General features: G+C 35.8%; 3 protein-coding genes across 5 annotated transcripts; 2 read left to right on the top strand and 1 right to left on the bottom strand.

The window, feature by feature from the left end:
• The first annotated feature begins 2,028 nt into the window (after nucleotides 1–2,028).
• XEG113 (xyloglucanase 113) lies at nucleotides 2,029–6,058 on the top strand. Its single transcript, NM_179919.2, has 13 exons — nucleotides 2,029–2,469; nucleotides 2,987–3,304; nucleotides 3,393–3,598; nucleotides 3,684–3,789; nucleotides 3,946–4,202; nucleotides 4,303–4,438; nucleotides 4,527–4,621; nucleotides 4,714–4,767; nucleotides 4,856–4,969; nucleotides 5,057–5,155; nucleotides 5,233–5,352; nucleotides 5,444–5,530; nucleotides 5,617–6,058. The coding sequence occupies exons 1-13, from the start codon at nucleotides 2,295–2,297 to the stop codon at nucleotides 5,782–5,784; spliced, it is 1,935 nt and encodes a 644-aa protein (NP_850250.1). The 5' UTR covers nucleotides 2,029–2,294; the 3' UTR covers nucleotides 5,785–6,058.
• A 66-nt stretch (nucleotides 6,059–6,124) lies between these two features.
• Nucleotides 6,125–7,360, bottom strand: AT2G35605 (SWIB/MDM2 domain superfamily protein). The gene is made up of 2 exons (NM_129114.4): nucleotides 7,037–7,360; nucleotides 6,125–6,499 (listed from the first exon to the last, which is right to left on the bottom strand). The coding sequence occupies exons 1-2, from the start codon at nucleotides 7,238–7,240 to the stop codon at nucleotides 6,374–6,376; spliced, it is 330 nt and encodes a 109-aa protein (NP_565810.1). The 5' UTR covers nucleotides 7,241–7,360; the 3' UTR covers nucleotides 6,125–6,373.
• Nucleotides 7,361–8,043: 683 nt separating this feature from the next.
• Nucleotides 8,044–12,627, top strand: BRXL1 (BREVIS RADIX-like 1). 3 transcript variants are annotated; one of them, NM_001336562.1, is made up of 7 exons: nucleotides 8,044–8,290; nucleotides 8,786–8,857; nucleotides 10,083–10,239; nucleotides 11,153–11,532; nucleotides 11,643–11,772; nucleotides 11,861–12,147; nucleotides 12,231–12,627. In NM_001336562.1, exons 3-7 carry the CDS (start codon nucleotides 10,120–10,122, stop codon nucleotides 12,307–12,309), a joined length of 996 nt encoding a protein of 331 aa, NP_001324041.1. In that variant the 5' UTR covers nucleotides 8,044–8,290; nucleotides 8,786–8,857; nucleotides 10,083–10,119; the 3' UTR covers nucleotides 12,310–12,627. The 3 variants fall into 3 exon arrangements, with proteins under 3 accessions (NP_001324041.1, NP_565809.1, NP_001324042.1); NM_129113.5 differs by having other exon boundaries at nucleotides 8,766–8,857; NM_001336563.1 differs by lacking the exons at nucleotides 8,044–8,290; nucleotides 8,786–8,857 and having other exon boundaries at nucleotides 9,642–10,239; nucleotides 12,231–12,557.
• Nucleotides 12,628–13,400: the final 773 nt, after the last annotated feature.

The raw sequence follows: 13,400 nt of genomic DNA, 5'->3' as shown, positions 1-13,400 counted from the left end.
TCTTTCTACCATTGTCTCATGTTAAGAATATCTTGGTCGTTGATTCAGTGTTTAGAGGAATTTGTCAACAAGTTTATATACTTTCAAAGCTTCTCGTTCTGCAATGTTTTCATTGCCTTTTCAACTAAAGAACGTTTTCCGGGATATTAAGTAGGAGTCAAATTAGAGTTGAGGACCGGTTTGATTCCATCATGGTATGACCATCTGCGAATAAATATTAGTTTGTGGACTTTTGATAAATGATCTCATCATTTATAATCATCACAAACTGCGTATTCACTTGCTAATTGATATCTTAAGATTCTAAGTTTTCGGCAAAAATGTATATTTTAATATTTAGTGTAGATTCTGTTCTAATTTTGATTTATGATTCCTAAACTATATTTGAAATCTATACTGTAAGGAGAAAAAAAGAAAAGAAAAAGAGAAGATAATTCTACCGAATTCTGTAATAAGTCGCCTAACTCTACTAAAATGTACATTATCTGTTTGATGGTGATTAAACTTCAGTTTGGATTAAATGTACAATGCAAATTTTTGGGAAAAATGTCAATTAATCCCCCAACTTTCAAAAAATGGTCATTTTATACATCAACTTCGTATGCGGCCGTTTAAAACATGAACTAAACGTTGACTAACTTTTAAAACATAATTATTCGTTGACCAGGCCAAAATAGACATGCCGTTATCAGTCATTAACGGAACTTCTAACGTCCGTTATCATCCGTTAACGACTTTATTAGTCAAGTTTTAAATTGTGGCCATTTTAAACATCGACTTTATATGTGACCATTTTAAACATAAACTAAGCGTTGACTACCATTTAAAACATGAAAAATTCGTTGACCAAGCCAAAATAAACATGTTGTCATCATTCACTAAAAGAACTTATAACATTCATTATCACTTGTTAACGACTCTATTAGTATCCCTAGTTCCCCAAATTTATTTCTACAACCGCTCAAACAAGACGAACAATTTTATAATGAGTCTTCAATTTGCTTCCATGATTCCTTTTAAAATTTAAAACAAATATATAAACGAAAACACCTTTATTTGCTTCCAATTACTGGCACTGCGATTATCTCTTTATCAAACTATGTTCTTGGGTTCTGCTTAAAACTTTTTGATATGAAGATTTCATATGGGAAAAATCTTTATGTTCTTTCGATTATTCTCAAACGACGTTGTTTTGGACAGATTAACAGTCATTAACGGGGTTTTAGGTTCTATTGATAAAGACATGTCTATTTTGGCCTGGTCAACGAATTTTTCATGTTTTAAATGGTAGTTAACGTTTAGTTCATGTTTTAAATGGCCACATAAGAAGTTGATGTTTAAAATGGCCACAATTTGAAACTTGACTAATAAAGTTAACGGATGATAACGGACGTTAGAAGTTCCGTTAATGACTGATAACGACATGTCTATTTTGGCCTGGTCAACGAAAGATCATGTTTTAAAAATTAGTCAACGTTTATTTCATGTTTTAAACGACCACGTACGAAGTTGATGTATAAAATAACCATTTTTTGAAAGTTAGGAGATTAAATGACATTTTTCCCGTAAATTTTTGGACATATTATATCAACAAAATAATTTCCTCAAAAGTATGGAGAGTTGACATGTTCGGACATCGTGGGATTGGGGAAACCGGAAAACAAAGTCAAAGCAACCAGAGCATTGCATTAAGATCTCTCTGTCTTTTTGTGTCTTTGCGTATTTAATTTTTGTTTTTCCAAATTCATTCAATAAATATACATCTAAATTTACTTAACTAGATTAACAAACAGATATAAAAATATTACTACCTTTATTCTTAATATCTTATCCATTTTTTTCTTAAGTGTAATTATAAGTCTTCCAATTGTGATTTCAATTCATGATCTCCTCTTTCTACAAAGTCTTAAAAGAAAAAAAAATTGCTATGAATTGATATACACAACAACATGTCCAAACTTAGCTAACCATTTGCTAACAAGAACATTGTTTTATAATGATTTTAAATGCCACTATTTTGCATTACTTGAGAGAGTTGGGGAATCAAACAAATGTTGAATAAAGAAACAAATTAATAATGTAACCCAAATACAATCGTTAATGAGCGAAGCTGCTGAAAGAGAAGACGCCGAAAACGAAGTTGACCAGAACCTACCAAACGATCAAATCGATCGGACAAAGAGGAAGAAGAAGAAGACAAAACCCGAACAAAAGAGAAAAGGCACCAAAGAATAAAACTTTTTTGTTAATGGAGATTTGAGGAAGACGAAGAAGAGATTGAAACATTGAGAATAATGGTGGAGGGTTGGCGAAATGGGTTTCGCGATGCTACGAATTCGAAACCTCTCTTCGTGACGATCTACGCGACTGTGATCATTGGCGTTCTCGTCTCTTCCTTCTATGTATTCTCCGCCATTTACTCTCCCACCAATGGCTCCTCCTCCTTTCTCTCTTTTCCTCCTCTTTCCAGTAACCTCTCTCTCTATCTCACTCACACTCTTTGCTTATATCTGCTTCACATTGCTTTAGAGATTAGATTTGCGTTCTGAGTTTGATTTCGTAAACGAATTAATGTCTAATCATTAGGTGAGATTTTGGGAGGTTAGGCTCTTTAATTCATTGGTTCTGATTCTAATCCGAGCTCACCGTTGACCTTAAATCTCAGTATTCGTTAGAAAAATCACTTCTTTATTGTTTAAAACTTTGGATTTGCTATAATCTGAGATGGGTTTTGACTTTCGATCACTTTAGTTGATCTGAAGCTCAGCTTTTGAATCTGATCAAGTGATAAACTAATGTATTTGGATCTGCTTGAGGTGTCTGAAAGTTTTGATTTTTCATAAGTCTAGTGTTACTCTCCCACACTACAAAACAGTTCAGTCAATTGGATTTTACGTTTCATGGTATTTATTAGTTGAGCTTGCTTGAGTATACATTAATCTTATAAACAGTGGAAGCTTAAATGTTGTTTCTTTTCTAATTGTAGCTTCTGGCCGAATTCATAGTCTCCCACAAGAAAATGCAACCTTAGAGTTACCAGTTGCTCCACCACCACCACCACAAGCACTGCCACCGCCAGTTCTGGAGGAGGCTCAAGGCAATTCCTTGGGTAAAATTTGGGTGTCTCCTCCTAGAGATAAGAAGATGCCACCGCTTGAGACCTTTAAACTGACCAAAGAATTGTTTGGGGAAAGAGTGAAGGACAATGTTATTATAGTGACCTTTGGGAACTATGCTTTTATGGATTTCATTTTGACTTGGGTTAAACACTTGACTGATTTAGATCTCTCCAATATTCTTGTTGGTGAGTTGTCACTTCTAATATCTATTTCTGATTGTCCATTTCACTGGCTTTCTGTAAGTTAGTAACTTTATGTTATGGGGCTTTATAGGTGCGATGGATACAAAGTTATTAGAGGCTTTGTACTGGAAAGGCGTTCCAGTTTTTGACATGGGAAGCCATATGAGCACAGTGGATGTCGGGTGGGGTTCTCCAACATTCCACAAAATGGGAAGAGAAAAAGTTATTCTCATAGATTCTGTCTTGCCTTTTGGTTACGAGCTACTTATGTGTGACACTGACATGGTGTGGCTTAAGGTGCTAATTCGACAGATTATTATCACTGTTATTCATCACGTTATCTTCCTTAATAGACTTTCTTCTGATAATTTATATGTGACAGAACCCTATGCCTTATTTGGCTCGATTCCCAGATGCTGATGTTTTGACTTCAAGCGATCAAGTTGTGCCTACCGTCATAGATGACAGTTTGGACATATGGCAACAAGGTAGATGTTAGCTATAGATATGCATTTTCCCCTGTTCCCATTTGAATTCGTTTATCACTCTGGCAAAAGTGTTTTGAGTTTATTATTATCAGCAGCTAATCTGTTCACATGGCTACTAACTGTTTTCTCTACCGTTCTTTTCTTGGACTTTGAAAGTTGGTGCTGCCTACAACATAGGAATTTTTCATTGGCGGCCGACAGAATCTGCGAAAAAGTTGGCAAAAGAATGGAAAGAAATTCTCTTAGCTGACGATAAGGTTTGGGATCAAAATGGGTTCAATGAGATTGTTAGGAGACAGCTAGGTCCATCTGTGGAAGGGGATAGTGGACTTTTCTATGCTTATGATGGAAATCTCAAGGTTGGAATTTTGCCAGCTAGCATATTTTGCAGTGGTCATACTTATTTTGTTCAGGTACCTTTCTTCATGCTTCCTGTTTTTGTGTTTTATTATCATCCTCTTTTCTTTTGTGTTCAGAAATGACCTAACAGGTAACTTCTATTTTCGATGGAAGGCTATGTATCAACAACTCAGGCTAGAACCATATGCCGTGCATACAACATTCCAGTATGCAGGTACCGAAGGAAAACGCCACAGGCTTCGAGAGGGGATGGTTTTCTATGACCCACCAGAATATTATGATTCACCAGGTAATATTCTTTCTGTTAAGATTCTTCAACATTAATCTTGTTAATGGGGAAAGCCAAAATCAACATTGTAAACTCCAACACAATGCAGGAGGTTTCATTGCGTTTAAACCATCGATTCCAAAAAGCTTGTTACTTGACGGGAAGCATACCATTGAATCGCATTTTATCCTCGTTAATCACCAAGTAACAACTACTAACCTAACATGATCCCTCAGAACTATATGCTAACTTGACCACCTTTCTAATTTTACATCCACCTTTGGTCCACTTTACAGATGAAACAGATCAGATCAGCTCTAGCCATTGCATCTCTTCTTAATCGTACACTGGTGAGTCCATTCAACAGCTTAATGCATATTTCCTGGTGATAATGATTGATTCTTATATATAGCTGGTTGGTCTCTACAATGTTATCAGGTGATGCCACCAATATGGTGCAGGTTAGATAGGCTTTGGTTTGGGCATCCTGGTACTCTTCAGGGATCTATGACCCGACAACCTTTCATCTGCCCACTTGATCATGTCTTTGAGGTAGTATTTGTAATGATGTTGTAACATGTCAATATCTGATTCTTCCTCTGCAAATGACTCATAACAGCTGAATAATTTCAATTACAGGTCAATATCATGCTTAAGGAGCTACCAGAGGAAGAGTTTGGCCCTGGGATTGGTATCAGAGAGTATTCTTTTCTAGATAACCCATTGCTGCCAAAACAAGTAATATAGCCGCCCAGATATATTTTTCTAATTAATCATTTCATAGAAAAAATGTCAGGAGTGAAAATATTTTTCAGGTGAAAGAGTCATGGCTTGATGTTCAGCTTTGTCAAGAAGGAAAAGAAGGATGCGAGGCATCAAATAACACTAGCCCCTCTCGGGTTCTTAAGTTCCCAAAGCGGAGCAATGAAGATACGGTAACTAAGATTTCATTAGCTATCTATCACTCTTTGTTATATTTCAAAATCGCTGGCTTAGCCTTATCGCCTTGTTTTGTGCTCACCGCAGTTTAAGGCGATATTCTCTTCCTTCGACGATGTCAAAGTGATCAAGTTTTCTTCAATTGAAGATGCTTTCATCGGATTCTCTGACAAGGCAAGTAGATATTTAAACCGTGAAAACATTTAGACATGTTGATACACCATGTAAATCTGACCTGACCGAATCGGGTTTGCAAGCAGGAGCGAGAAGAAAGATTTAGAAGACGGGTAAAGAGATATGTGGGAATATGGTGTTGTGAGGAGAACAAGACTCCAGGACACATTTACTACGATATGTATTGGGACGAGAAACCTGGTTGGAAACCGGTTCCACCACAGACACCAGAAGAAGATCATCCTCCTCTCTGATAACATTACTGGCAAGAAGACTCCAAGAAGCTTACACTCGATTTCTTGGGTCACAAGGAGACAGACTTAGGGAGTTTTTTTTTTCCTTCTATACGGCCTTTTTATACTACTGTGGAACTGTATCTTTCTTTTCTCTGTCTCACTCAATGTATCATGTTATAACCATAGGTTTGGACACAGAAACTTGTTTCTTCTTTTCATATAATTTCTCTGTAGATTTTTATATTAATAAATGGCTTATTTAGTTGTTTCACTTTCATACTTCAAAAACCACGCAGTCGTGTTCTGTTGAATTGGTATATTTGGAAATAAGAATTATCCTGCTGAGAGATAATGAGATGTGAAGGAGTCCATGCCATATTGAGATGGAAGAAGATTATAGTAGAGATAAAAAAGTTCCAAGACACAAACCACCATTAGCTAAATTGACTTTGAACCATCATCCATACATAAACCGTCTAAGACAGATGGGAACTGGCTGGTAGTCTATATATAACCAATAAAGATCACCCATAAAAAGATACAAAAAAAGAAGAACCGTTTCTTGGATGATATAGTAATAGAAGCTAAGGAAAATGCAATGTGGGAATCAAGCAGACTTAGGAAAATGTTGAGACAGAAGTTTTGAAATCTCGAGGAACCCGACAGTGTCTTTCCCACTGAAGATCGTCTTGAGTTGCTCATCGCATAGTATCTCCCTTTTGTTCACCGGATTCTACATCAAAAACCAATAGTATGTGTTGGAAAACAAGAATCTCTAAAACATAGAAATGTAAGACCAGCTAAGGCTAACAACACGATCAAAGTAACTTCCATTAGCTCGTAAATTTCCCTAAAAGCAGTGATTTCTTCACTCAACATAAGCAAGAACATATAGCTACAAAAGTTAGGCTTTGAAATGTTGACTCCTGAACAAATCAGATATCCAAAACATCAAGATCATAAGCTGCAGTCACAAAGATAAACTTAATCACCGAATTAAAGGCTAATCACAACACCTTGTTCTACCATTTTGAAGAAATCAAGTTACTTCAGGACAACACAAAGCCTCAAAATTTCTACGAATCTTCCTACACCCAGAAAAATGCTTAAGCAGATACAGTCAAACAAGCTCTATTAGATCAATCAATCACCCACGTGGCATAAACAGGTTATTAATTTAAGTAACGAGAGCTTAATTAAAAGACAAAATCCAGTAGAACTCGCAGAGAGAAGACCCAGAAATGTTCGAGAAGATAAAGCAAACCCTAACCTGAAGATTGTTAAGCTTGATATATTCCCAGATTTTCTTGACGGCAGTTGTGCGAGAGACTTCGTTTTCCCCAATAAAATTAGCGAGCGGCTTCGAAACGGGAACCACCTTAAGAATGCCAGTACCTTGTCTACCAGTTTTAGCGCCGGTGGAAGAAGCGGCCTTCGCCATCAGTACCCTGCAAGCTCCGAAAACCCTCGACATTTTTTCTTCTTCACACAGTTTTGAAATTGGAAGGAGAGAGAGCTCTGTCTAAAACCCTAGATCAAACTCACAGACTTTGAAAACTGAAACGTTTCCCAGTCTCTCTCTTTCTCTCAGCCCTTTAAAAATTAATGAAGGTCTGTGGTTTAGCTCTTCTTAGTTTGGGCCTGTTTTGGGCCTCCTATTGCACCAAGATTCTGGGCCTTTTTGGATTTATTTGATAAACAAAACAACAATTCGAAGCCTATAAATGTCAAAAGAAAGCAATGGCATTCATCGGTCTATCATGTCATCCAATCAAAAGATACAATTTTCCCTACATAACAAATTGAACAAATATTTGATAGACATGATTCTATGTTTTTTTGGGCAAAACACATGATTCTATCTAAAACAAGAGAAAACGATTTAAAGCAAAAACTTTGATAAAGAGATCCAAACAACAACTAAAAAACGTTTGTGACTGATGCGACCGTACCCATTGGGGGAGTTGTATAGTGTGTAAAATCATGACCGTAACACGACCCGTTTGAACTAACGTCATCCAATTAAAAGCCGCCACTAGGCTACTTCCTGCACACGTAAGAGAACTCTCTCTCTCTCTCTCTTTTTATCTCCGTCACCGGCAAACACCAATGGGCCCTCCCTGCCGTCTCTTATCGAGACCAAATTTCAAGGTTTACTCAAAGAGAAAGAAAAAAAGTATCTCCGTCAACTCACGTCGTAAGTAATCTAACGCCGTTAATATCTCTATATTTTCCTCCACCTTATAAATTACTCACGGTCGGTCCTCCAAATGCCTTCTCTCTTTCTCTCCGTCATACTTCTCTAAACAAAACCCGGAGCTCCGTAACAGTTACTGGGTGACCCGACTACCCGGATTCTTACCCCGTGATTTATGCTTGTATTTAAAGTTCCTCTCCAGTCGAAGAGTATATTTCGCTGTTTCTTGGAGTTTTCGATCTTCTCCGGAGTAATTTGGCTTCGACAGAGCGGAGATTATCTTCAGATTCTGATTTGAATTCGCTTCAAGAAGACGTTGCGGTTCAGGTACGACTCCGAATAACCCTCCATTTAAAGATTTTCTCGTGAAATTTTCTAAGCTGGTCAAACCTTTTTTTGTAAAAAAAAAATTTCTGGAAACCAATCAGATAATTTCTCTACTGTTACATTCTATTACTTCAGTATCTACAGGCTGATTTAAATCATCGTTCTACGTGTTTTGTTTCTTATGCTTCATTTTTGATGGTTAATAACAAACACATTACCCAAATCTATCAATTTTTTACTAACCAGATCATTCATGGCAATATTTATTACCACATTCAAAAGTTTCCCTAGTAATATTTGACTAGACTACTACTGTTTGCTACTTTACTTTTGCTTTTTACTCGACAAAAAAAAGGGAAGAAATTGTGTTTCTCCAATGAAAATAAAAGCCATTCATCATAATAATCAATTACGTCGTCCTTTTGCATTTACTTCATATTACTACTGCGCCTGTAACGCTGCTAAATCTCTGCAGCTTTGTTGGGTCTATTATAGGAAACAAAAAGCAATCCTTAAGTTTCAGATATACACGCTTGACGCTTAACCTTGCAGACTTTTCGATACAAGGTAAAACACACTAAACCCATACTTCAATTTAATTCCATTCATTACCTCTGATTTTTTTTTTATCTACTGGGTTTTGAATGAAAACAACTCATTTTCTTACATACTTTCGATTTTATTCAATTTTTTCGACATGCATTAAGATTGGTCCATCATCACTTGAACCCAACTCTTTCTTTAATTCTTTCTCTGTTTTAGCTCTTTCGTTTTTTTTATCATACACGTGACTGTTACAGATTCCATTTTGTTGCTAAGTTCTTTTTCTTTACTTCTGGCTGTAATAAATTCGAGTGTCTTCATACTTTCAGTTTTATAGTTTAAAACAGTATTTTTGGACACGAGTGATGAGAAGAAACAAATTTTTGTTTTTGTTTTTTTTATAGAATTGTATATTTTTATTAAGCTCTCTAATATTTAAATGTCAGAAACTTCGGCTTGCCGGAGAAATAAATATTCTTTGAAACTTTTGATTTATGTGTGTGACGAGGAGATGGGGTCTTTACTTTGGTATTGCTGCTCAACAAAGCATTTACACACTCAGTTTCGCTTCTCTATTCAGACCCACTTTCTTTGTTAAAAAAGAAAGAACAGAAACTATATAATTTTAATGTCATCCCTTGTCTCTATCATGATCATATTTCAAATATTTTTATTGTTCCAAAGGTTATAATTTGATCCATTCAGGTGCCATCGACAATCCTTTGAAAATATATTTTCTCTAGTGGTCCTTTTCTCTGATCCCCAAGTTGTATCTTTGAACACTTTTGTCTTTATCAAGATTATTATTGCCCCTAATTATGTACCTCCATAGCTTGTTTTTATTTTAATACTACATATAAAACTTGTATCCCTCTCTACTTTATTTCATGAGTTCCTTAATTTCATGAAACATTTTTAGGGATATAATTCTTTAATCTTTATGGCTTACTGCATAAATCATGTGTCTCAACTCATTCTTGCATCCTAAACATTTGCTTCATCTACTACTACTATTCTAGGAATATATCATCCTTCTCAAGAAATTTGTTTTTACTCCTTTAATCTTTATTATTGGGGTTTCACTAACTTATTATTAGTTGAGTTGCTTATCCAATTAATTAATTAAGCTCTAGCATCATTAACATTTTCATAGCTTTGTTTTTTCTTTTATATAGCTACCTTTATTTATGAGTAATGGTTTAGAAGTTGTGATGTTTAATACACTCTGTTTCTGTTTTATGGCTCATAGGGTTTAAAAGGCAGAGAACATAAAAAAGAGTGCAAAGATGTTTACTTGCATAAATTGCACTAAAATGGCAGACAGAGGTGAGGAGGATGAAGAAGATGAAGCGCGTGGGAGCACCACTCCCAACACTAAAGAAGCCGTTAAAAGCCTAACTACACAGGTCTCTTTCTCTCCCTAAAGATCAATTCTTTCCTTTGTTGATCCTTAAGACTCTTTTTCACTTTACTTTTGTTGCTTTTTTCCTAATTGCCTTGGTCTTGAAATAAACAAAGCCAAATTGAGAAAAATGGTCCTCTTAAACTGTTTTAACAATTGTAGTGAAAAGTGAAATAAACAGTTTTGAAATTTGGCTGTCAAGTACAAAAGTATAGAGGTTACTGTAGTTAAGGCTGCAGGTTACAAACAATATTAGGATCTTTAGACAAGATTTTACAGTGATGCAACATCACTTCTCTGGAATCTATTACAAATCTCTCTTTAATAGGTTATGTCAGTGTTTTATTTTCTGCACTCTATGTGACTAGACATAAAAAATCTAGCAACCAATTTAGTAAAATAATTAAAATATCAAAATTATGTTTCACATTGAATTTACCAATGTAGTGGCTGATGATTTGTGTGGAAAAGGCTAATGGAGTCACGCCTTGTTGAACATGATTTTTGCTTGTTATTGAAGATTGATCTATATACTTTCCTAGAATAAGTCCCTAGTGGGTTCTTATTTAGATTAGGATGGTGGGGCAAGTATATAGTAAATCAAAAGAAGCAAAAAAAAGAAGCTATGATTATGTTCTAGTCATGGAGAAGACAAGATGAACTATATTATTTGTTTCAAATTATATCAGATCTTCTAGCTTTATTCATGCTCTTTATGAATGATGATAGTAGACTCTTTTTTTCCTAGTTGGGATCAAAGAAAAATCATCCATTTCTTGACTCTTTTTTTTCATGTTAGTAGACTTTATTGCTTACTTACCTGTTCTGTCCAACATTATTCTGTCCAATGATCACCTAGTAAGGTTGTGTTTTAAGATTTTACTTTAATCAACTTCTTGGGCACGGATGCTATGCAGATCAAAGATATGGCGTCGAAATTCTCAGGTTCTCATAAACAAAGCAAGCCAACTCCGGGCTCTTCGAGCAGCAACTTGAGGAAGTTTCCGGATTTTGACACTGCATCAGAGAGTGTTCCATACCCTTATCCTGGTGGAAGCACGAGCTCCACTCCTGCTTGGGACTTACCAAGATCCTCCTACCATCAATCTGGACGGCCAGACTCAAGATTCACATCAATGTATGGCGGTGAACGTGAATCCATCTCTGCTCAGTCGTGTGATGTGGTACTAGAGGATGACGAGCCAAAGGAGTGGATGGCTCAAGTAGAGCCTGGTGTTCATATCACATTTGTCTCACTTCCCAGTGGAGGAAATGATCTTAAACGGATACGTTTCAGGTATTTGAAACCCATTCTCTCCATAACATTTTCAAGAATATGTTTCACTTAAGGACATAGAATGATTCAATGTGAAATGAAGCTAACATATACTTGTATCGTTTTTGAAGCCGGGAGGTTTTCGACAAGTGGCAGGCTCAGAGGTGGTGGGGTGAGAACTATGACAGAATAGTTGAGCTTTACAATGTTCAAAGATTTAACCGACAAGCTCTTCAAACTCCTGGTAGATCCGAGGACCAGGTAAAACACATCACTCTTTAGATCACAACTTTAAGAGAAGGTTTATGAGTAATCTTATCTTTCAACTTCTGTTTGTTTCTTCTAACAGTCGCAGAGAGATTCAACTTACACAAGAATTGATTCAGCAAGAGAAAGCAGAGACTGGACACAAAGAGACAACAACTTCAGACCACCAGGAGGCAGTGTCCCTCATCATTTTTATGGACCTCCAATGGACGCAGCAAGAATCACCACCTCATCGAGGGACGAACCGCCTTCAATGAGTAATGCTAGTGAAATGCAAGGTGAGTGGGTTGAAGAGGACGAGCCTGGTGTCTACATTACCATCAGACAGTTACCAGATGGAACTAGAGAACTACGCCGCGTCAGGTTCAGGTAAACCAGAGAACCGATTTTTTCAGCACTATCCTAATTTATTTGGCGATTAACCGTAAACCTTTCGAACCGGGTTTGTACAGTCGGGAACGGTTTGGGGAAGTGCATGCCAAGACATGGTGGGAGCAGAACAGGGACAGAATACAAACCCAATACCTCTAAGAGGACAAAAAACGAGATCAATATTGTAGTCTTCTTTAACACAACAAAGGTATACACAAAAATCAGAATTTTGTTCATCTTCTAAAATTTTGAAGAAAATCAGAATGTGATATGAAAACAAAATGAAAATTTGATTTATGTTTAGAGATTTGTAGTTAGCTACTTCTCGACGTTTTGATAGCTATGTAATTTTCCTGACGACGAGATGAGCTTTATGCCTTCATTTATTGGTTCATTTTTTGACATGATTCTAAAACTGTGAAACTTATAAATAGAGAGGTTTATCGATGATGGATAGATCACTAAACAAAACAGAACACAGTTTGTTCTCTAATTTGCCTTGGCTAACTACCTAACAACCCTAGAAAAATTATATTTTAAACAAAGTTTTGATGAGATCTATTAAACGGAATCAGATCACAAAAAAACACAGAGAGAATGGTTAGCTTGAACCAATGAAACTAACTCAAAATATACAACTGAAAATATGGAACACAAGCAACTCTAAGTCTAATCACCAACTCTTTGAGCCTAAATTGTTTACTTAATTTCTCAAGAGCATAAAAACAAAGAATCCGCCCAAAAAACAAATCTACTCGAGAAGAATCATAGTAAGAAGGAGTCACTATGAACATAAAGCTCAAGCACAAAGCTAACATAACAACATCTCATGTTCCATATAACCTATACAGGCAAGCAAATAGAAAATAGAACTTACGATGGCACTCCATGTTCGCCTATGGCCGGCTTCTAACAACAGAAAACATGGAGAAAATACCATTAATGATATTGAATTCGATACGCAATTTTCTGGATCGACAACAAATAATTCGATTACACAAGATAAATAAAAAGGTTTAAAATCAATGAATAGTAAATTATTAAGTTAGATAAAAAGAAATTGGACTATAAAAAATGAACTAGAAGAAAAGGAAAATAAAATGAAATAGAAGTTAGCATATTTGAGAATTTATTAATGTAAATTTTATTTCCTAGAAGAAATGAAATAAATAACAGTATTCCTTTATTTAAGATTCAAATATAATTATGATAACTCTTTGTTTTGTCAATAATTATGATAACTCTATAAA

This window comes from Arabidopsis thaliana, chromosome 2, assembly GCF_000001735.4.
Source record: "Arabidopsis thaliana chromosome 2, partial sequence".
Lineage (NCBI taxonomy): Eukaryota > Viridiplantae > Streptophyta > Magnoliopsida > Brassicales > Brassicaceae > Arabidopsis > Arabidopsis thaliana.
The sequence above is the reverse complement of the archived record's forward strand: the minus strand, read 5'-3'. Positions and strand labels throughout refer to the sequence as shown.